Source organism: Dama dama, chromosome 2, assembly GCF_033118175.1.
Source record: "Dama dama isolate Ldn47 chromosome 2, ASM3311817v1, whole genome shotgun sequence".
NCBI lineage: Eukaryota > Metazoa > Chordata > Mammalia > Artiodactyla > Cervidae > Dama > Dama dama.
This window is the reverse complement of record NC_083682.1, coordinates 508,710-531,840: the sequence shown is the minus strand read 5'-3', so window position 1 is coordinate 531,840 and position 23,131 is coordinate 508,710. Positions and strand designations below refer to the sequence as shown.

The 23,131-nt window shown below is 60.5% G+C and overlaps 1 protein-coding gene across 1 annotated transcript; it reads right to left on the bottom strand.

The window, feature by feature from the left end:
* Positions 1–4,411: 4,411 nt before the first annotated feature.
* On the bottom strand, positions 4,412–22,735 carry EPS8L2 (EPS8 signaling adaptor L2). The gene is made up of 21 exons (XM_061160716.1): positions 22,587–22,735; positions 20,200–20,260; positions 20,039–20,094; positions 19,209–19,273; positions 11,053–11,214; positions 10,526–10,675; positions 10,367–10,446; positions 10,144–10,286; positions 9,992–10,062; positions 9,732–9,858; positions 9,469–9,557; positions 9,237–9,311; positions 8,847–8,995; positions 8,604–8,733; positions 8,382–8,494; positions 6,951–7,056; positions 6,247–6,360; positions 5,927–5,996; positions 5,636–5,816; positions 5,388–5,520; positions 4,412–5,315 (listed from the first exon to the last, which is right to left on the bottom strand). The coding sequence occupies exons 2-21, from the start codon at positions 20,241–20,243 to the stop codon at positions 5,232–5,234; spliced, it is 2,142 nt and encodes a 713-aa protein (XP_061016699.1). The 5' UTR covers positions 20,244–20,260; positions 22,587–22,735; the 3' UTR covers positions 4,412–5,231.
* Positions 22,736–23,131: the final 396 nt, after the last annotated feature.

Genomic DNA, 23,131 nt, shown 5'->3' with positions numbered 1-23,131 from the left:
CTTCCCTGGGGAACATGGACACCACCCCTCATTTTCTCCAGTCCGTCTGGGGATGCCCAGCTCCCCAGGCTCCGTCTTTTATTATTGGTCTCCTCATAAATTCTGTGTCAGCAGTTATTAAACTATTGGGCCTCAGGACACTTTTACACACTTACAAATTATTAAGGGCCCCAAAGAACTTTTCACTTGTGGGTGTTATCCACCCATATTTACTGTATTAGAAAATAAAACTGTGAAAATTTAAAGACCCACATTTATTCTTTCTTTTGCAATAACAGTGACAGACAGTTGCAGAAAACATCAACAGCGCCATTTTCCTCAGCTGATCCTCTAAACTCACTTCTAACCCTCTATGTGCTCACCAATCCTGAACCAATTATGTCTTGAATTTGCCCAATTCTAGTCCCAACCTCAAATCTCATGCACACCTTACCCTCACCCCCCAGACCCTGCCAAGACTCTCAGGGTAGCTGAGCCCAAGCAGCTTTATCCACATGTCCCTTCATGGCATTTTGGGGAGCCAGGATTCAACACATAAAGAGCAGATTTCTATGAAAAATAAGAAGAGTGGCATGAATACATGTCTTTACGAATCTCCCTGATATCAGGCTTCCCAGTAGCAGCTGGACCTCATCTCCATGTCCACCTTCACTCTGTTGGGGACACCATCCTGGTCGAAGCATCTGGAGAAAACCCAGCCTCACCCGGACTCTCAGCTAGAAACCAGGAGCAGGTGAGCGGCCTTCTCGGGTCATCGAGGACGTTCTCCTGCGATTGACACTGGACCCTAGCTCAGGGCATCTCTCCGGGCGGCCTCCGTCTGGACGGGGAGCCCACCCCGGGTGCGACTCACTGGGGCCCCAGGGAATCTTGGTCCATCTCGCTCCAAGGACAGGTCTCTGGCCCCCGTGATTCTGTAACATCAGAATCACGATTGTTTGGAAAATGCTGATTCAGAGTCTCCCTTTCCACGTCCACGTGGGACTCACACCTACGTCACACACTTGGAGAAGGGCTTTCAGGCTGGGGAGCTGTCTCACTGATGCTGGCAGGTTCCAAAATTCTAATTTCCAGTGAGTGAAAGTGCAAGTCGCTCAGTCATGTCTGACTCTTTGCAACGCCATGGACTATACAGTCTATGGAATTCTCCAGGCCAGAATTCTGGAGTGGGTAGCCATTTCCTTCTCCAGGGGATCTTCCCAACCCAGGGATTGAACCCAGGTCTCTTGCATTGCAGGCGGACTCTTTACCAGTTCAGCCACCAGAGAAGGCCAATTTCCAGTAGAAAGCTCGAATTTACCATGGCAACAAAGACTGTCTGCTGTTTCTATTGTTTGGGGGCAAATGCCTGCCAAGACCCCAAGTGTGAACTGCACAGCCGGCCCAGCATGGGTCGGGGTTCGCCCGTCGCCCGAGCGAGCGCTGCAGGAGGCTGACACCCAAGGGCCCAGACTGAAGTCTGCTGCATCAGGGGTGTTTGCTGGCTCACCCCGAGACCCGGGGCTTGCTCGGGCACTTCCTCCCCGGGGTGTGTGTGAGGGGATCCTGCCTGTGGCCACGCTGGGATCCTCGCCGAGGAGCCAACAGCTTCACCTGCCAGGGCTTCTGCACCATCCGTGCCCACGGGAGCCCCGTGAAAAAGCCGAATCACCCTGTATTAGTTTCTGAGGCTGTGGTAACAGAGGATCATAACCTTCAAGGCTTAAACACCAGAAATTCATTGTCTCAAAGTCCTGGCGGCTGGAAGTCCAAGGCCAGGTGTCAGCACGGTCACTCCCTCTGGTCCAGCTTGGCTATGATCTTTGAGGCTCCTCACGTTGTAGAAGTGTCAGCCTGATCCCTGCCTCTGTCTTCAGGTGACTTTCTCTGTGTGTGTCTATGACCAAGTGTCCTCTGTTGATAAGGACAGTAGCCATGTTGAGTTAGGGCCCATCCTAATGACCCCACCTTATATGAGCTGGGGGATACAATCCAATCTTTAACATACTGCTGTCTTGTTATGATGATCGTCTAGAGCTCAGGGCTCCCCAAGGACCTGCGGACCCCGCCGGGGAGAATGCTCCGTGGGGGTAACTACGGAACAGGCCGCGTGCCCCCGACTTTAATTCTGCCCCTCGTGGAAGCCCAGCAATTCCCACAGCAATCGCCTTTGGGGGGAGGGTTAATAGGAACCGTTTTTATTTCTCCGAATGGAGCTGTTCTCAGCACCACCCTCACCCACGAAGCCGCCCTGCCAAGCACACCTTCCCCAGGTGACAGGCGCACGTTGTGCCTTTATTGGGATCCCGGCGGCTGATACAGGTGTGACAACATCTTGCCTCCTGTGCTATTTTGTGCAGTAACCTTTCAGTGAGTCAAATATTTTGATAAAGTCAGAAAGAAATGGAAAAGAAGAATCTCCACCCAAAATGGCATTGGGCCCCACTGGCCTTTTGGCCCGGCCTGAGTAGGGGAGGAGACGGGGGGAATCGGAGGCTCACGAGTTGGGGGACAGTCACAAAGACAGCCTGTCCCCAGCACAGAGCCAGCCTTGTTGGTGGGACGTCCGTGGGCGGCACAGCTGGGCTCTGGGCAGGCGCTGGGCGGGCGGCTCCGGGCGAGATGGCCCCACTCTGCCCGCAGTCAGACCTCCGCGGCCCCCGCCCTCCGCCCCAGGCTGTGCCATCAGACCCCACCTCTCCCCTGCATGACCAGTGCGGGCTGGGGGGGAGTGGCTGGGGCCTCCCCGGGCTCTGCCCCGCTCTGGGGCTCCAAACAGGGCCCCTGGCCCTCCGTGCCTTGTCTGTGCCTGTTTCTGGGGCCCTGAGGTCACCAGGCCCAGGGTGGGAGATGCTCAGGCACCCCCTAACCTGGCAGCCCTGCAGAGTGACGCCCTGGGGCAGGAAGCACAGGGAGTGCACGCAGGGACCCCAATAGCTGAGTGACTTGGGCCCTGCACGTGTCTGTCCTTGGGGGACAGGGAGCCCTGACCTGAGCGGACTCCTGGGGCGGGGGCGCCTCAGAACCAGCAGCTCCTGGGCAGGAAAGGGGGGCCTGGGAGCTGGGGGAGTGGGCTCCCCTCAGGCTGCCCAAGAGGCAGGGCGGGCAAGAGGGGGCCGTGGCAGGAGGAGGCCTTTGGGGGGAGGAGGGAGGCTGGGCAAGGAGGCAGGTGTAGGTTTTGGGGCTCCCAAGAGACAAATCACCCAGCCTAGAGGCAGGGTCCCCAAAGTCCAGACCATCCAGATGACAGCGCCTGGCTAGGTGGGGACAGAGGGTGCGCTGGGGGCTGTCCCTCTGACCTCCAGGTCTAGTGTGGGCACCCCTGGGCCCGCAGAGGCCGCCCTGGGAGCGGGAGGGGGGGGGGGCGGTGCTCACGCCTGCTTGGGGGAGGGTCTCAGCCAAGCAGGGGGGCTGGCAGTCTTGGCCCAGCAGGGGCTGTGCTTTCTGGTGGGAAGGTGGATGCCCAATTCTCCCCTTTTCCTCTCAAGCTCCTTGTCTGTGGGATCCCGCCCAGGCATGGGAGCAAGGACCCTCCTCTTGAGGCCTGGAGCTGGAGGGAGCACCTTCCTTTCCCAGGAAGAGGGCTCCGAGGTGGTCAGTCTCGGTGTTGCCCAGCTGACCTTGACCAGGGGGCTGAGCCGGACAGACGTGGCCCAGAATGGCCTGTCCCAGCTGCGAGTCATCAGGGCTTCTGAGGCCCAGCCCGGCAGGGGACAGTCCCCTACTCCCGCCATCTCCCACCCTGAACGGCACAACCAGCCTCTGTGTCCAAACGTCCTGCGGTCGCCCACCAGGCAGAGACCCTGGAACCCCGGGTGGGTCCTCCCCCGGCTTTGGGGGTACACGGGCTGGCAGCAGGTGCTGTGCGCCCCCTCCTGGCCTGCCGGCCGCTTCGCAGAGCGGCCAGCAGAGGGCACCACAAGCCGCCGCCGAGGGTGGGCGTGGTGTGGTCTCGCCGGCCGGCCAGGCGCCTGTGCGCGCCCCTGACCCCTGCCTTCAGGGCCCCCGTCCCTGCACCGGCCCCATCCTCGCCGGCTGCCTGCCCCGCCCCGCGGGCCCACGCCCTCTCTGGGGCCCCTCCCGTGGCTTGGGGCTCACCCTCCGAGTCTAGTATCGATCTTGACCCCGTGACTCATGCCCCCTCCCTACTGGAGGTTTGACAGACCTGCTCCCACCCCTCCCATTCCGGCCTTCCGGACCTTGGGGCTGGGAGAGCCACGTTCCCACAGTAGGCACGCAGCCACAGCTCCCAGGAGTGTCCTCCGGGCCCTCCCGCCCGGGTGTGGAAGGGTGAGCAGCCTCACCAGAACATCCCCAGCCCAGCCAGGCCACTGCCTGCCTCTGCCCAAAAGCTCTTCCAAACGTGCAATCCCAGGGGAGGCTCCAGAACCCACAGTGACCCCAGCCCACCTCCAGGACACAGACACGGGGCTGCTGGGAGGCTGAAGTGGTTTAATGGCGTGGATCCTGAGCCTGGGTCACCTCTCCTCCTTGGGGTGTGACCCCGAGAGTCCAGGGCTCCGAGACTCACCTCCTACCGCACAGCAGGCCAGGCGAGCAGGCCTGAGACCTGAGCTCCACGGGGGCTGGGAACAGGCGTGGGGGGTGCTGGGGACAGGCGTGGGTGGGGGAGTGAGGGGCACCCAGGGCCAGTCGTCGGGTGAATAGGGTTCAGTCCGTCCTCGATCCTCCAGGCGGTGAAGGAGTACAACAAGCATCCCACTCCTGGGGGGGTGGAGGCCCCCCCACTCCCGGCCACCCCAGGAGAGCACTGCACTAGGTGGCTGCTGAGACGGTCTCCGCCCACAAGGGGCACCAGCCTGGCCAGCTCAGAGCCAAGGGCAGCGGGGTGGCTGAGGTCTGCTGCCCTCGGCCTGCAGCCGGCCTTTCAGAAGAACAGGGGTGCGGGGGCGGGCAGGGCCTGAGGAAAGGTCCCTGCCCGCTCTGGGGGTTCCTGCGGCCTCCGGGAGGGGCGGGGGACGGCTGGGGCTGGGGCTGGGGCTGGGGCTGGGGCTGGTCCCGCACTGCTCCAGGCTCAGGGGGCAGGTGGATGAGGGGCTGGCACCGCCTGGCGGCAAGTTTGGCTGCAGAGTGTGTGGGGGCCCCAGGGGCGTGCGCGGGGGCAGCGCCGAGCCAGAGGTCAGGTCCCTGGGGCCCCATCCAGCGCGACTGTCCATCCGAGTCCAGGGTCTGAAACACGTCCGCGAACAAAAATAACACTCCAGCCGCGGGGCTCGTCCCCAGCCGCAGGCCTAACTGTCCTCCTCTGCGCGCCTCTGGGTCTTGGAATGGAACTTGCTCATGAGCTCCTCCAGCTCCGACCCACCCTGCTGCTTCTGGGGGAGAAGGGGGCGTCGGTCAGGGTCCCGCCAGCCGCTGTCCCAGCACCACGGGGCGGGCGGGCTCACCTCCAGGAAGGCCTTCTGCACGGTGAGCTGGCTGTACACACGGGCGCCCTCCTCCCCGCACACCTTCCGCAGCTCATCCTTGTTGAGGGAGAAGAGCTGTGGGCCGGTCAGGACGCCCAGGTGCTCCACGACCCTGGGGGGCGAGCGCCAGCGTGAGCGCGGCCCCCGCCCGCTGAAGGCCTGGGCCTCCAGCCGGACACTCGCCCCCCACCCCGCCCCCGCCCCCGCCCCGCCCCGCCCCCTCTCACCGCGCGCTGAAGGCCTTGGCCTCCAGCCAGGCGCGGACCTCGCGGGGCCCGGACGCGTGGGTGAGCGGCGGGGGCACCGGCTGGCTGCGCTCCACCCGGAAGGGCCGCGCCGGCTGCGCCCGGATGTTGCTGATCTTCTTCACCAGCTCGTCGTTGACCTCGTCCATGTGCTGCATCAGCTCTGCGGGCATCAGGTGGCTCAGACCCGCGCCGCTGGGACCGAGGGCTCCCCTCCCCCGCCGCCTCCCGACGGGATGCCGGGCACTGGGGTCCAGGGGCCCCATCCCTCACCGTCTTTGTTTCCTGCGAAGCTGGGGGGCAGCTTGTGGGTTGGGCTGGCAGGACCCCAGTATTTCACTCCCTGCAGGGGAAGGGGGGCAGAGCACGGGGTGGGGGCGCCTTTACATCAGCTCGGCATCCCTCCCCAGGCCTCTCCCCCCACTCCCCGTTCCTCCCTGCACCCCCAGGACTTGCTCCGGCCCCCACCTTCCCAGCCTTAGCCCAGACCCCGGAGCTCTTATCAGCCCCCGCAGGGAGGGGTCAGGCTGGGTCTTTCAAGACCCAGCCCTGCCCCTCCGACCCAAAGCAGGACAGGGCAGACCTCCCCTCACCTGCTCCTGGGGGGCGTCCTCCAGCCGGGTCTCTGCCAGGATGTTGCCGGGCACATAGCCTGCCTGGCCGCTGCGATTCCGAAGCTTCCACCACTGGTGGCCGTCCTCCAGCACCTGCAGGCCGGGCATCGGGCCATCACCCTGGTCCACAGCTCTCAACCCCCCCAGCCATGGGGACCAGTGTGGGCTTCGGGGACCACCAGGGAGAGCCCCTCTTTACCAACGGGCCAAAGAGGGTTCTGCAGTCCCCTCTGAGCCGGCCCCCGCCCGGTCCCATGACGATGATCACACCCTGGCCAGCACCCCTGGCCCCCCAGCCTCCCACCCTCTTCCCGCTCCCCCCAGGGGTCTCCTGAGCCTCTAGCCTGACTGTGGATATAGATCACCCCCGCCCCCGAGCCGCTCCACTTTTCAGTGGGTGGCCTGGATTCAGGGCTGGCATGAAACATGGGAAGTGCCTTGAGGGGGCTCCCGGGTGGATGTGAATGACAGGGCCCTGCTGGGTTGGGGGGTCCTCACCCAGCACGGGGTGAGTCCTCCTTCGTCCTGAGTCCTGCCCAGCCCAGGGGCCCTTGACACCCCTCTGAGATCCCCAAGGGGGATCAGCCAGGCTATGCTGGGGTGCCAGGCTGAGGACCCAGAGTGGAGCCCCGGGGTCAGGCAGACGCCTTCTCTGGGGCCCACCGCCCATAGCCCCCACTCACCTCCAGGACCTCATCCCTCAGCACCGACAGCTCGTTGGCGTTGCGGGCCGTGAAGTCATAAAGGACCTTGACGTACTTGGCCATGGCTGGTGCAAACTCGTAGCCTCTGTGTGGAACAGGAGGGACTGAGGCCCCGTGCCGGGCTGGGGTCTCTCCTCGGCCTGGGGCAGGGCTGGGCGGGGCACAGCTTCCCAGGTGCTAGCTGCCTCCCGTCTGCGGCAGCAGAGGCTGCGGCTGTCAGCTGGGATGGAAACTGTGACAGCCCCGTTGCGTCTGGGGCCCCCTGCGTGGGGGGGGCAGTGGAGGCGGGTGGCACGCGGGGGCCTGTGGGCACAGCAAGGCCCGCCCCAGCCCAGGCCCCCTCAGGGGTCGCCAGGTCCAACCCCCAGGGGACCCAGCATCAGCTGACCATCAGGGGCCGGGCAGATGCTCAGAGCCGCAGCCCCTCTGGCGCTGCAGACAGAGCGTGGACATGCACCGCACCGCACGGGGTGTCCCAGCCCCCGGATGGAGCAGGCCTGTGCCTGCCGCCCATGCTGGGCCATCCCTCCTGGCCAGCCCACTGCTAGGGCACAAGGGCAACGCTCACCCAGGTGCGGGCTCAGGGTCCGGGGATGTGGGGGTGGGGCTGGGGTGGCTCCTGGGGCCCTGGCTGGGGGTGTGTCAGGACGGCTAGGTGGACCAGCCAGAGGCTGGAGATCAAAGGATGAAAATGTTTCTTAAGGTGACCCTAGGCCAGGGACCAGGGGCATCAGGCTCCTGATGTGGGGTGGAAGGAGGGGCAGCTCCTCCATTCCTGAGACTGAATCCTGGGGTCTGAGAGGTGAGGTGCTCCCCACACAAGTCCAGAGCATGACTGAGAGCAGAGGATGAGGGAAGGGGAGGAAGGACGGGGACTCCCCTCAGCCCTGGGGCTGGGAGATGTGGTCCGGGGAAATGCGTATGGCTGGGGGGAGGGAGGCTGTCCCCACGGAGACCCTCAGCCATCCCCTCAGGCCCTGAGGCTGGGTCTAAATCGGCCCCAACTGGGCGACTGCAATCAGTGAGACCACTTAAGTCCAGAGGTTTAGTACATTTCTACATGTTTCTAAAGCATAAACGTGGAAACACGGAAAAAGATGACATATTAGGTAGTGGATTTATGGGTGCTTTCGACGTTTCCCCCTCAACTGTACACAACAAAGTTGAAAGGAAACCCAGCTCCAGTGCGGAAACGCGCTGGCGGTTGGGAACGAGCTCTGGCCGCCACCTGGTGGCACTGAACCCAGGGCAGCTGTCGCTGTGAACTGCAGCACGCCGGGCTTCCCTGTCCTCCACGATTTCCCCCAGCTTGCTCAGACTCATGTCCATTGAGCCGGTGATGCTGCCCACAGCAGAGCCTCCGTGACTGGAGGGGTGAGCGGCGCCCCCGTCACCCTGAGGGGAGCTTACCTGTGAGTGTGCTGGGAGCTGACCTGGGGGACGACGTCTCCTGGGGGCGTGGACTCCGGACCGAGGCTGTGCTTCGGGGAGTTTCTGAAGGACGGTCGGCTCACTGGAGCCAGCTGTGGGGAAGCGGGTGCCCAGGTCTGGTGTGCGGCAGGGGCTGGGCCAGGAGGGTGGGCATGAGCAGCGGGCAGAGGTGGGGCCGGCAGGGGCTGCAGGAGCTCTGACCTCGTCGGCGGGAGCTGCCAGCCCCTCCACCTCCCAGGGGGCCTCCTGCAGCACATCCAGGGGTGGCTCCCAGCCACTGTGGAACCTGGGCACGTAGGGGGGCGCCTGCGGCTCCCGTGGCCACTCGGAGCTAGGGCGGGAGGGCCTGGGGTGAGCTGTGCCCGCTGACCAAGCCAGCCCCGCTCAGGACCCCCGGCCCACCCCCCGCAGGACCCCATCCTGGTGTGGCCCGTGCCTGCCTACCGGGGGCGTGTCCAGGTCTCCCCCAGGGATTCCCACAGTGCCATCTCTTTGGGGACCAGGTGGCCACGCAGGAAGCCCACAGCATCGCGGGACAGCAGGGGCCGGGACACAGAGCGAGCGATGTTCGGGCCACCGCAAGTGCTGACGATCTGGGGGGCACAGAGGGGGTCAGAGGGGGCCGCTGGCCGGTTCCCCCCTCCCGCAACCCCTCCCGCCAACCCCCTCCCCCCATGTCCCAACCTCTCTACCCCCGGCAGCGCCACAGGCTGGCCCACTGTGGCCACAGCTCTGAGTGTGGATGCCGGCCCCAGCCAACTGCCCAAGGTGGGCACTTGCTTCTCCCAGGCACCGGTAAGCCCCCAGGTCCCCACTCCCCCCAGCCCCAGGCACCAGGTCCAGAGGTCCAAAGAGGAAGTGCATCAGCTCAGCCGCGCTGGGATTCTGGATGTGCTTCTGCAGCTTGGCCTGGGGGAGGGGAGCGGGCACACGGGTGGGGGGAGGGGAGCAGACCCGCGGGTGGGGGGAGGGGAGCGGGCACACGGGTGCGGGGGTGCGGTGCCGCGGACAAGGGGGGCCCCATCCCCCATGTCAGCTCAGCGGGACGGGGCGGCCTTGCCCTCACCAGCAGGTTGAAGGCCAGCTTGGTCTTCTGGAAACAGTCCACAAACTCAGCCTCCGAGGGGGGCCGTGCCCGCAGCGTGAGGACGCCCTCTGGACGGGGCGGGGGCGGGGGGGCGGGGGGGCGGACGTGAGCCTGGCCCGCCCGCTGTCGCCGTGCCCGGCGGGTCTGGCCTCAGCCTGAGGCTGCCCACGGGCTCCGCGCACCTTCCCCGCTCAGGGGTCACTCTGCCCCCCGCCCCCGCCCCGCCCCGCCCCGCCCCACACCTGCTGGCCCCTTCTTCCCCTTCTTCTTTCCCTTCTTGCGCTGGTTCAGCTGCTTGAAGGCCTCCGCCGCCTTCTGCAACCGCGCCACGAACCACTCAATGTCGTCCAGAGCGCAGTTGAGGATTTGCTAGGGCCAGAGTGGGGCAGGGGTCAGCCTCAGGCGGCCCGAGCCTCTGCAGGGACACCCCCACCTGCTGCCTCTTGGCCCCCGGGCCGCGGGAGGGGCCCGGAGTGCCTGGGGCGCCCCGTGCGAGACCCACCGTCTCCTTCTCGATCCTCTGCGCCAGCGCGGCCCGCGGCTCCTCCTCCAGCGACTCGCGGCGGCGGAGGCCTGCACCGGGCAGAACTGCGGCTGACCGGCCCGCCGCCCCCCGCCCCGCTGCCGCCCCCCGCCCCGCCCCGCGGGGCCCACCTAGCTCTCCCAGCGGCGTCAGCAGGCCCACTCGGTTCTTGGTGGAAGGGGAGTCCCCGCCGAAGCGCTGGATGGGGATGGGGGCCGGGCCCGGGGCCGCGGGCAGGATCGACAGCCGCTGCCGGATCTTCTCCTGGTGGCCCCTGAGGCGGACGAGGGGCGGCTCAGCCCGGTGCAGCCCGCGGCCCAGGCCCGCCGCCCCCAGCCCCTCCGAGACGCCTACTTGAGGGTCTGCGGCCGCATCTTCTTCCCCAGGCGGCAGTCCGCCAGCGCGCTCTCGATGTCCTCGTGCACGAGCTCCGCCTGCAGGGCGGGGGCCGGGGGGCGTCAGGCCGGCTCTGAGCAGGGACGCGTGCCCCCGAGCCCGCGGCCGCCGCCTCACCTCCACCTCGTCGCAGTGGAAGAAGTGGACGTCGGGCTTGCTCTGGTCGGAGTCCTGGCACACGAGCAGCAGCACCGACGGGTAGCGCAGCTGGTTGAGCACCGTCTGGCTGTGCCGCACGCTGGGCAGAGGGAAGTTCTCCAGCTCCTCCTGGGGGACAGGCGGCTGGGACCAGCTCACGGCCGTGGGCTCAGCGAGGGGGCGCCATGGACACGGGCTGACTGGCCTGCGGCCTTCACGCCACAGACACGGCGCAGAGAGGGGCCCGCACACAGACGCAGCCGGCACCCGGCAAGCCCCACGCCGCTGCTGGCCCGCCTCGTCCAGCCCTGGAGGGCTCTGGCGGGGGTGGGGGAGGAGGGGCGGGGAACGTGGCCCCTGGGGCGCGGCTCCCCTGACTCCAGCCCTGCCGGGTCCTCCCTGCCCTCTGCCCTCCGCCTTCAGGTCCCACAGGCAGGCCCAGGGCTCTGCGTCGCTGCCTGCGCCCGCCCGGCAGGACCAGCCAGCGCCCTCCTGCGGCGAGGTACCTGCGACTCTATATCCAGCAGCCTCAGCGACTGGTCGTTGACCTGCAGCAGCATCTCCTGTGTCCAGATCTTCTCCTTGGAACTCAGCTGCACCAGCTTCCGGATAGCGTCTTCCACAGACGCGATGGCCTCACTCTTGTCCATGATGAACGTAGCCAGGTGCTGGGTGGGTGAGCAGGGCGTCACCCTGGGTGCAGCCCTCCTGGTGTCGAGGGCCAAGGGGCTGTGCCTTGGGGTCTGAGGGGGCCACAGCCAACCCTGGGGGTCTGAGGGGAACAGCCCTGCCCTGGGGGTCTGAAGAGACAAAGCCCCGCCTTGGGGCTGTCTGTGGCGGCCACAGACAGGCCCCAGTGGACCCCTCAGCAGCCCTGCACACGCCCCCCGCCCAGCCTCGTGCACTCATGGGCTGGGGGATGCAGTCCCCCTGGTGCCCTGCAGCCGGGCAAGGCCTCCACCCTGTCGTCTCTGCCCGCCTGGCTGCCCCCAACTCACTCTTCCTTCCAGACGCTCCTGGGTGCTTCCCTCCCTGAGTGCCCAGTCACAGCCTCCCTGTCACCACATCCCTGACTTGCCCTTTTATTTATCGTCATCTGATTTATGTGGGGTACCACGCGCTTCTCTGCCTCCTGCCCACTGTCTCCTCTGTGACAGGGCCGGGCCCACGGCAGGCCCCCGGTGAATGTGTAGGGAGGGAGTGAGCAGCCCACGGGGGCCCCTGGCTGGCCGGCCCTGCCCGCCCACTCCTCTCTCTGGAAGCCTAGCTTGGGTGTCTTGTCCTCCTGGGAGCCCCCGAGTGTCCGTGCCAACCTTTGCTGAATTCAGGAAACGGTGCTGGGTCAGCTGGGTAAACACTGACATAAACCCTTAAGCAGGCAAGGCTTAACCACAGAACATAGATGCGTGAAGGTGACATACTGGGTGACTTCAGATAACCTCAGAACGCTTCTTCCCTGGGGGACTTTGCTAAGCCAGGAAGAAAACCCAGATAGTCAGAAGATCAGGACTTCCCTGGGGGTCTTGTGGCTAAGGCTGCCGCTGCAGGGGCCACGGGTTCGATCCCTGGTTGGAGAGCTAGGACCCCACGTGCCACACAGCGTGGCCACACACACAAAAAAGGAAATAAAAGACAAAACCCATAAATTTGACCTAAAAAAATATTCTGCTTGCAAAAAAAATACCACATACAAAGTTTTAAAAAAGTGAGAAAACACAAATAATAGCTATAATAGATTTGATGCAGGTTAATTTTCTTAAAAAAGACTGGTATGTATTATAGTGACAGTTCTTACTTTGTTAAGAGCTCTATTTTGTTTAATAATTAAGGATACCAACAGTAAATGAATAAATAATGAAAGAATACGTAAATAAATATAAAAGATTAACAGCCCAATTGAGAAATTGACAAAAGGTATGAACAGAGAGTCTACAGGAAAATAGATATGGAATAACCTTTTAATATAGAAAATTATATGCCGGGGACCACCCTGGCAGGCGACCGGTTAGGACTCTGAGCTCTGACTGCCGAGGGGTCTGGATTCAGTCCCTGGTCTGGGAGCTTAGATCCCACAAGCCACATGGTGCAGTCAAAAAACAAAAGAAGAAAATTTTATGCAGACTCATTCAATACCAGAATTGCAGATTGAAGCCGTGAGACTACTCCTTTAAGAATGAGTTTCCCTCATTCTGTTGCCCTTGTGGGTGACACTGGCCAGTTAAGACGTGGAGAAGGGGGCGCCTCGCCTGGCAGCTCCGGGAGGAGTTGGTGACACTGGACCGAGCCAGGGGCTTCCCTCTTGTTTCCACCCAGGCAACCTGCACATGTGCGGAACGTGGCACAGGTACAAGGCCGCGCGCCGCACAACTCAGAGGCCAGGCTACAGGTCCACGGGCAGGTTAGAGAGGGGCCAGAAACACGCAGTGACTGTCAGGCAGAGGGTCTGTTTGCAAAGCATACCAAGCATACTGCCCGTGCGTTCCAATCCCCTGAAGACACATCCTGTGTCCTCTGACACAGTGGGGTTAAATCAGCAATCGATAGTAACTGCAAACCCTACTAACCGGAAATTGAGCAACACCTTTCTAAATTACTCTGGGTCCACATCTGTAGAGACTGAACAACACACTTTCAAACAAGTGAGTGAAAGAGGAAGTCACCAGGAAAATAAAATACCTAGTGACAAAGGAGAGTAGACACAAAATATACCCAAACTTATGGGATGTAGCAAAATCAGCGCTAGAGGGAATTTATACCTATAAATGTTTACATTGCTAAATGCTTAAAAAGAAGAAAAATCTAAACAACCCATGGGTCAAAGAAGTCACAAGGAAAAGTAGAAAATATTCCAAGTTGCAGCAACATGGATAGGTTTAGACATTATCACAGTCAGTGAAGTGAGTCAAACAAATATATGGTATCACTCATATAGGACTACCCTGTATAGCTCAAGTGGTAAAGAATCTGCCTGCGAAGGAGACCAGGGTTCAATCTCTGGGTCGGGAAGATCCTCTGGAGAAGGGAATGGCAACACATTCCAGTATTCTTACCTGGAGAATTCCATGGACTGAGGAGCCTGGTGGGCTACAGTTTATGGGGTCTCAAAGAGTCGGACATGACTGAATAACTAACACGCATCACTCATATGTGGGATCTAATTTTAAAATACAATAGAAACGAACTTACTCACAAAACAGAAACAGACTCACAGATTTCAGAAACAAGCTATGGTTACCAAAGGGGAAAGTTGGGGGAGGGATAAGTTAGGACCCTGGGATTAACACACTACCATATCTATGTAAAATAGATAACCAACAAGGACCTACTGTATAGCACAGGGAACTATCTTCAATATTCTATAATAACCTATATGGGTAAAGAATCTGAAAAAGAAGGGTTATCTGTGTAACTGAAACACTTTGCTGTACATCTGCAACTAACACAACGTTGTAAATCAGCTATACTCTAATAAAGTAAAATTTTAAAAAAATTCTGAGCTGGATAATCAAAACAAGAACATCAAAACTTGCAGGAGACCGCTAAAGGAGTCCCTTGAGGAACATTATAGCTATATATGAATGTCAGAAAAGAAGAAAGGCAATATCAATGGTCTGAGCATTCTTCTTAAGAAACTAGAAAATGACCACCAAATGAAACCCTGTGGGACTTCCCTGCTGGTCCAGGGGCTAAGACTCTGCAGGGGGTGGGTGTTCAATCCCTGATCAGGGAACTAGATTCAATGAAGATGGAAGATCCTGCATGCTGCAACTAAGACCTCTCACAGCCAAGTAAATAAAATAAGTATTAAAAAAGGAAACCAGAGTAAGTGGAAAGAAGGAAATTAAGAGTAGAAACCAACAAACTAGTAAAACAAAGAGAGAAAAATCAACAAAGCCCAAGGTTGGTTCTGAAAAGATTGATGAAATTGATAAACCCTTAGCAAGACTGATCAAGAAAAAAATAGAGAAAACACAAATGATCAATAACCAGAAGGAAGGAGGGGACATCACTAGAGATCATACAGGCATAAAAGTGAATTCATAATAAAAGAAACCTTCCCAGAAAGAAAACCCCATATTCAGGGCCTCACAGGTGAATCCTAACAAATACTTGAAGAAGTCACAACCTTCCATTAACTGTTTCTGAAGATGCGAGGAGCAGCAACATCGCTCCACTCATAAGGCCAACATAATTCTGATCCCAAAACCTACCAAGGGCGTTGCAGGAAGAGAAAACTACAGGCCAATGTGCTAATAAATATTAGTGCAAACAATCCTTAACAAAATATTAGCAAATCAGTCTTGGCAACACATAAAAAGGATAATAAACCATTAGTAAACGAAATTTATCCTAGAAATGCAAGGCTGGCTCCACATTTTAAAGAAACAGAGTGATTCAGGACTTTCCTGGTGGTCTGGTAGTTAAGAACCTGCTTCCCAAAGCAGGGGACACAGGTTCCATCCCTGTTCCAGGAAGATCCCACATACCGAGGGGCAGCTAAGCCCACGTGCCCCCACTACCAAACCCGAGTGCCTCTGCCCGCGCTCTGCCGCAGGAGAAGCCGTCCCGATGAGAAGGCGGTGTGCCGCGATGAGAGGAAGTGCATGTGCAGCACAGCCAGACCAGCGCAGCCAAAAACCCAGCATGACTTGTGCACTAACCACATAGTAAGGACATCTCAACCGAGGAAGCACTTGATAAAGCTCAACAACTTTCAGGATAGAAACTCTCAGCAAACAAAGGAATGGAAAGGAACTTTCTCATTCTCGTAAAGGGTATCTACAGAAACAGGGAATTCTGGATACTTTCTTCCAGATGGGACATAGGCAAGGATGCCCACTATCATTATTATTGAGCACTATCCTGATGGTTCTAGCAAGAGCAATAAAGTAAGAAAGACGAAGTGGTTAAAATTAAGAAATTAAGTACTGTATTTTCAGACAAAATGACTCATAAAAAATCCAATGAATCTACAAGTAATTCCTGAAACAGATAAATGAATTCAGCGAAATCTTAGGATACTCAATCACTTTACAAAATTCAACTGTACAAAACAAATGCTACCAGACAACTTGAAAATTAAATTTAAAAAATGAAATAACTTATAACAGTATATAAAAATCAAACACCTAAGGGATATTTTAACAAAGAGCCTTGAGACCTCTGCAGTAAAAAAATCACAAAAAAGGCCTGAGAGAAATTAGAGAAGAATAAATAAGTGAAGAGGTGCCATGTTTGTGGATGGGAAAGCCTCAATGTTGAGTCTCCCTAAACTGATCCTTAGACTTGACTCAGTGCAAATCAAAATTCTAGCAGGCTTCTGGGGGGAGGGGTAAAAATGGACAATTTGACTCTAAAATGTAAATGCAAGCCCAAAGAACTTAGAATAGTCAAGAAAACCTTAAAGAGAAAGAAAAAAATTGCCTGATTTCAAGATGGTTAATAAGCTAGGAAGAGGTAAAACTGTATGAAACACAGAGAATCCAGGAACAGACCATCCAGGCCCAAATAGTCAATCTTTGACAAAGGCACCAAAATGATTATGAGGGAGAAAAAATAGCTTCCCTGTAACTGCAACTCTCTACAGGGAAGGTTAACCTTGAGTCTCAAACCAAAAAATGAATTTAAAATGGATTATAGCTCTAAAAGGTGGAAGTGGTGACAGAATCCCTCTTTGTGGGCTCTAAAATCACTGCAGATGGTGACTGCAGTTATGAAATTAGCAGATGATTACTCCTTGCCAAGAAAGCTATGACAAACCTAGACAGTGTGTTAAAAAGCAAAGACATCACTTTGCCGATGTCTGTATGGTCAAGGCTATGGTCTTTGTAGTAGTCATGTACAGATGTGAGAGCTGGACCATAAAGAAGGCTGAGCACCTAAGAATTGATGCTTTCAAACTGTGGTACTGGAGAAGACTCTTGAGAGTCCCTTGGACAGCAAGGAGATCAAACCAGTCAATCTTAAAGGAAATCAACCCTGAATACTCATTGGAAGGACTGACACGGAAGCTGAAGCTCCAATACTTTGACCACTTGATATGAAGAGCCAACTCATTGGAAAAGACCCTGATGCTGGGAAAGATTGTGGGCAGGAGGAGAAGGGGACAACAGAGGATGAAATGGTTGGATGGCATCACCAATGCAATGGATATGAACTTGAGTAAACTCCGGGAGATGGAGAGGGACAGGGAAGCCTGGTGTGCTGCAGTCCCTGGGGTCTCGAAGAGTCAGACAGGACTTGGAGACTGAACAACAACAACAGAGACCTAAATGTAACAGCCTAAACTACAAAGTGGGACTTCCCACGTGGTGCTAGTGGTAAAGAATCTGCCTGCCGAAGCAGGAGACGCAAGAGACTTGGGTTTGAGGTCACAAAGAGTTGGACACAACTGAAGCGACTTAGCACACACACAAACTACAAAGTATCTAGAAGAAAATGCAAGACGTTTTCAGAGCCTTGGGTCAAGCAATGACCAAGTGAATAAGACTTCTCAAGCTCCCCAAAACAATCTAACCATTAAAGAAAAAAATGGATGTGACTGGAAGTCATCAAAAGTAAACATTTCTGCCCGCTTCAACATAGTTAATTCATGTGCATCGGCAAGCCAGACTGGGAGGTATAATCCATATACCTTTAGCTGAATGCGAAGGACCCCCCACTGTTCAATAAGCAGTCTATACATCTCATGTGGGCACAGGCAGCACCCCACGAAGGGTCCAGGGGCCAGGTGGGGCTTGCGACCTGGAGAACTCTCTTCTGTACACACAGCATCTTTGAAATAAGTTTACCAAGCAGAAGAGCAAAGATAGTTGTAAACTATGAATTCAGTTTTAGAGGATTCTCAAAAACGCTCAACTGCAGGAATGGAGGGCAGAGCAGTGCTGTTGAAAATTCGGGTGGGGGCAGCTGCAACCAAAAAGGACAGAGCCGCCCGGCGTCCTGAGCGTGCTGGCACAGAACCTCACACTCCAGCCCCCAAGGTCAACTTCGCAGTGTGTTAGTTTGGAATAAAGAAACAAATCCACAAGCCTTGGGCGCCCCCTCCCATTGCCACGGTCGGTCTGATCTTGTTGCCACCTCTCTCTTTAGGCTTCCGTTTCCTCATCTGAGTGGTGGTTTAGTCATTAAGTTGTGTCTGACTCTGCAATCCCATGGACTATAGCCCACTAGGCTCCTCTGTCTGTGGGGTTTTTCCAGGCAAGAATACTGGAGCGGGTCGCCATTTCCTTCTCCAGGGGATCTTCCCGACCCAGGGATGGAACCCACAGACCCGCATCTCCTGCAGGCAGATTCTTTCACCACTGAGCCACCAGGGAATGCAGGCGGGGCCACAAACCGCCCACCTCCTCAGCCCTGCTGGCTGCTGCTTGGGCAGGAGAGGTGCCCTGAGCTGGGGTCCTTCATAGGCTAGTTTGGACTAAAGTCTAGGAGAAGGGCTGGGAGGCCCCAGTGACCAGGTGTCTCCTCACCAGGAGGGCAAAGTCCCTCTGTGGAGGGCTGCCCTGGGTGCCGAGCCAGTAGCAGGCCACAGATGGCCTCCTGTGCAGGCTGGCAGGAGGAGCCGATCACAGCATAGCCCTGGGCAAGAGCCCCAGGACGCCCTTGGCTCAGTGGACCTGCTCTACAGACAAGAAGGCTGAGGCTCAGAAAGCAGTGGCCCACATGGCTTCTGGGGCATGGAGGGTTCCACGGGGAGGCAAGTATTTATCTTCCTGCTCCAGGGTTCCCCCACCTTCCTGGTCCAGGTCCCCCCATCTTCCTGCTCTGGGTCCCCCCACCTTCTTGCTCCGGGTCCCCCCACCTTCCTCCTCCAGGACCCCCACCTTCCTGCTCCAGGTCTCCCCACCTTCCTCCTCCAGGTCTCCCCACCTTCCTGCTCTGGGTCCCCCCACCTTCTTGCTCCGGGTCCCCCCACCTTCCTCCTCCAGGACCCCCACCATCCTGCTCCAGGACCCCCACCTTCCTGCTCCAGGACCCCCCACCTTCCTGCTCCAGGTCTCCCCACCTTCCTGGTCCGGGTCCCCCACCTTCCTGCTCCGGGTCCCCCCACCTTCCTGCTCCGGGTCTCCCCACCTTCCTGGTCCGGGTCCCCCCACCTTCCTGCTCCGGGTCCCCCCACCTTCCTGCTCCCGGTCCCCCACCTTCCTGCTCCGGGGCCCCCCCTCCCTCCCTCCTCATCCATTCCCACCCTCTTGTCCCGCAGGTTTGGACAGTGACCAGGAACCAGGAACTTGCCAGCTGCCAGGAACAGGAAGGTCATTTAAAAAACATGTTTCCTGGGTTCTAAGTGTGAATCAAAACTGACCCGGGAGCAAAGGCCTCCTGAGCTGTCAGCTGGTCTAGAGTGCGGGCGCCCATCTTTCAGGCTTCGTGGGAGTGGCTGTCAAGGCCCCCAGGAGGAGCTCAGATGTAGTGTCTGACCCGCCCTCCCGCTCCAGCCTCCGCTGTAGGGCTAGGAGGACAGTCCCCCCACCCCGCACTGGGCCATCCCGCCTGAGGGCTGCGGGGGCTCCAGAGCTCATCCTCGCCCCCTGCCACCCCGGGCGTCCCCTGCTGCTCACACTGGGAGCTCCCCGACTGTCCATGGGACCGCGCCTCCTGGGCCTCACGCCCCTCCCGGGCACAGAGGGAAAAGCGCCCTGCGGGGTGGGGGGCTCACCTGGACGTGGTACTGCGAGGTCTCGTGTGCGATGATGCTGGAGTTGGAGTATTTCTTCCTCTGCTCTGAGCAGGACACACAGTCACTCAGCCCCGCAGGCGGCCCGGGCCAGCGGAGGGGAGACCAGGGCGGGGCTGCCTGTAGGCCCCTCACGACCACCAGGAGAGGCGCAGACGCACGGAGTGGGGGGCGGCCTCTCCTGGCAGGACCCGGGGCTCCCTCCGTCCTCAGGAGGGATCCCCAGCTCCGCGAGGTGAAGGCACAGCTGTGCCCGGGTCTGCCCTGGAGCAGGTGTAGGAGGCTCAGCCTCCCCACAGCGGAGGCCCCAGGCCCACCTGCCTGGGGAGGGATCTGGTCCAGGCCTTGCCCCAACTCCAAGAGCTGCCAGCGACCATCTCCCTGCCCCTCCTGGGGCTCCTGGCTTTCCAGGGCCTGCGTGACTGGGGGAGGGTCAGAGCTGGGGGCGGGGGGCTGGCCAGGCCCCACCCTCCGGGAGCAGACACCTGGCACTCAGCCCAGCAGGAGCCCCTGCCTCCTGGAGGATCCGGATCGGGTGGCAGAGAGAAGCACAGAGAATCAATATTGATGCTCCCTGAATTATTCGTAAGGCCTCTCCCCTTACTGGCTGCCGGGGGAGGGCTGCTCTGTGGCCAGAGTTTGGGGGCTGGGCCTGAGCACCTGTTGGTTGGTTCGGGCCCAAGGGCCTCCTCTGGGGGCCCAGGCTGACCTGCCTTCCCTGGTGGGGGCCTGGCACAGCCCTGGGGAGGGCAGTAGGGGGAGACCCTCCCTGCTGAGCTGTCCCCAGCCTCCTGTTCTCAAACCTCACTCACCAAACAGGTCCTTGGCACTCATCTTGGGCACACCGTCAGACCGGCCCAGGCTGCCACTGCAGAGGAGGGGCTGGTGAGGGCGGGGCCGTGCCACACCCCTCCCTGGGGACAGCTGGATGGGTGGGGGTGTTGAGGGGTGGGCGGGTGGGGCGGGGGCTCACTTGGCGGCACCCGGGCAACAGCTCACGGACCCTGATTGGCTCATGGCGTCCTCGACAGTGGCTGGCGGGAAGAGGGCAGACCTCAGTGTGGCCAGAGCCCAGGGCTTGGTGCCCGGCCCACACCTGAGTGGACAGGGGAATCAGGCGGACACCTCGGCCAGACCTGGACCCGGCCGAGGCCCTGCTGCTCCCTTGTGGGGCCTGGGTCTCCTCCTCCCCACCCCCCAGGCCAGGGCCTGGCCGGATTCCCCAGGGTGCCTGGGCAGGTGGTCCTCAGGGAGCAGAGCCCGGCCTTCTGGACACGCCAGGCCCAGTCCTGCTCCACGTCCCAGCTGGTGTTCACTGCACCCCCATCGCTCCTCAGACCATCGGTCCTCCACAGGGACCCCCAGGGTGTGCCAGCAGGGGGGGCCCATCCCCAAAGGCTGTCTGGAGTAGAGGTTTGAGGAAGATGTCCCGGGGCTCTGCAGGGGCCTCAGGAGAAGCAGGCACTTTCCAAGCAGAGGGAAGAGCAAGTTTAAAGGCCCTGAGGCAGGTGAGAGCCAGACAAGGGAGGAAGGAGCAGAGGCCAAGGCGGGAGCCTGGGGAGGGAGGCAGGGGCCTGGGGACACAGAGCCCAGGCTGAAGCCGGAGGGAGCCGCCCGCTGGGTGCCAAGCAGAGCCTGTGGGGTTCTGTGCTCCAAGGGGACCCTGGGGCCCACACTTGCTCCCAGCGGATGTCACCAGTGATGCCATCCCTCTGTGGCTTCAGCGTTAGGGGCCTGCAGGCTTGGGTCACAAGCCGGGGGTGCTGGCACCCAGGGCAGGGACTGCCTAGGACTTTCTGGCTTGACCAGGTTCTACCTACAGAGAAGCTCCCAGGAGGGTTGAGGGACTGGGGGCTTCAAGTCACCCCCCTACACGTCCCCAGGGTCTGGACTGGGCCAGACTCCTCTGTCCATCTCTCCGTGGAGAATGTCCGGAATGCTTCTGACCTCAGTAGGTGAACCGGAGTGTTTGTTTAGTGGGACTCCTGGCGGGCTGAGCTGAGGGTGCTAGGCACGTGTGTCCAATACACACACACACACACACACCCCTGGGTGAAACCCAGGCCTGTGGGCGAACACCTGGGTTGTTCTCTGGCTCCCTGGGGAGGGGTGAGGGGCTCAGGGCCGGCCAGGAAGGTGACTCCAGGCGCTGGCATCTGGGTTGGGGAGCAGCTGGGTGGGGGGCCTCCTGCAGGGAGGGAGTGGGGAGCACGGGCCTTGGCTGGCTGGGGTGGGGCGGGCACTGGCCCTGAGGGCCGCGGGCTGCACTTCGGTTTCACTGTGGCCATTTTCCGGGTGCATGGGGAGGACCGCATATTGTGCTGGGTCAGGCCTGGCTGGGAGGAGGCCCCAGCAGGGCAGGGAGGGTGGAGGGACCAGCTCCAAGTTCAAATTCCAGCTCCCAGAAGAGTGACCTTGGGGAGGAGTCAGCTTGAGACCGGGGAGCCAGGTGGGGCCCTGGGTTGGGGGAGCCCCTTCAGCTGGCCTGTGCCTAGGTCTGGACGCTGCAGGCACTGCTGGGCGGGGCAGGAGCCACTGCTGCCGTGGGCAGGGCCCGGGGAGGCCTGAAGGGGCAGGGCTGGGGCGGGTTAGGGGGTCCTGGGGTGGGGCTGCCCAAGCAGAGGCGGAGGAGTCGCAGCCAGGCCCTGCCTCCCAGGACAGCTGGGGCTGGCTACGTGGGGGCAGGGACACAGGTGGTCAGTGGGCACTTCAGAAGCCCGGGAGCCCTGCCTACCGACCTCCCCTGCCACGGCAGACACCTGAGACACAGGGGCTGCCCAGGTCAGGCGAGCCCAACCAGGACTGGAGGCCCCCCGCCCCTGACGACGGGGCCCCCAGCTTCCTCCCGCCCTCCACCTCCCACTCCCAGACTTGACCGAAGGCCTGACCATGGACTGGGGCTCACTCCCACACCCAGGAAGCCGGCTGGCACCTCGTGTCGGCCCCAAAGGAGCCCCCAGCCTGCCCGGCATCAGGGTTGGGAGGCGGGTCCCAGGCCTTTGAGGGGCAGGAGAACCCCTTCTTTTCTGGAGGAGGGGCTTCCTCCTACTAAGCCCAAGGTTGGGAGGGGCTGTCTGACTCAGAAGCCACTGGCTTACAAACATCCCCAGCTCACGGCGCCGCCCCAGGACCAGACGGGGCAGGCCAGGCCGCAGGCCCCGGCTCCTGGCCGCCAGCCCAGGGAAGGCCCCTCTCGCGGATGCCCCGGGCGTCCCAGCCCGGCCTGTAGACCCAGGCGGAGCCCCGCGTCGTGCCGCTACCTGGGGAAACCGAGGCCCGGGGACCCGCCGTCCGTGCGCTCGGCCCCCGTCGCTCTAGCGCCGAGCGGGTGCGGGCGCCGAGCGGGGTCGGGGCGCTCACCTGCTCTTCTCGCAGCCCCGCTCCTGGCCGTCCGTGCGCTGGTCCCTTCGTCCGCGCGTCCGCCTGCCCGTCTGTCGGTGCCTGGCTCGGAAGGAGGGAGGGACGCGCGTAGGGGCCGGGGCGGGGCGCGGGGAGGAACCTGAGCGGCAGGTTAGAGTCACCTCGCGCGGGCTGGCCCTGGGCAGGGGCGGGAACACGCGGACGCCCCGCCCCCCGAGGCTCCCGGACAGAGCCTCCAGCACACACGCCTTCTCCCTGCGCGAACTCCACCGGGAGAGCGGGGGCGCCGGTGGGCGCGCGGGCGGGGCCGCGAGCCCGTCCCCCGCGGGGGTGCGCAGGACGGCGCACTTTGACGCTCAGAGGTCCTGCCGGCAGGCCGAGCTGCCTGCGGAGCCCAGGGGAGGGCAGACCTGCCCCTGCTAGGTGGCCCCAGCCGCAAGGCCCTAGGACTCGGGGACCGGGGCCCATCCTCTTCTCCTGATGCCCCTCTGGTCTGGAGAGGGCGCCAGGGCCGTGCTTCGGTCTGTGAGCCTCGAAGGTAGGAC

Coding starts and splice junctions, on each gene's coding strand:
- EPS8L2 (XM_061160716.1), bottom strand. CDS start 20,243: ATGAGCCAATCAGGGTCCGTGAGCTGTTGCCCGGGTGCCGCCAA. Junction 20,095..20,199: donor TGTTGCCCGGGTGCCGCCAA/GTGAGCCCCCGC, acceptor CCTCCTCTGCAG/TGGCAGCCTGGGCCGGTCTG. Junction 7,057..8,381: donor AGCTCCCAGCACACTCACAG/GTAAGCTCCCCT, acceptor TGTTCCACACAG/AGGCTACGAGTTTGCACCAG.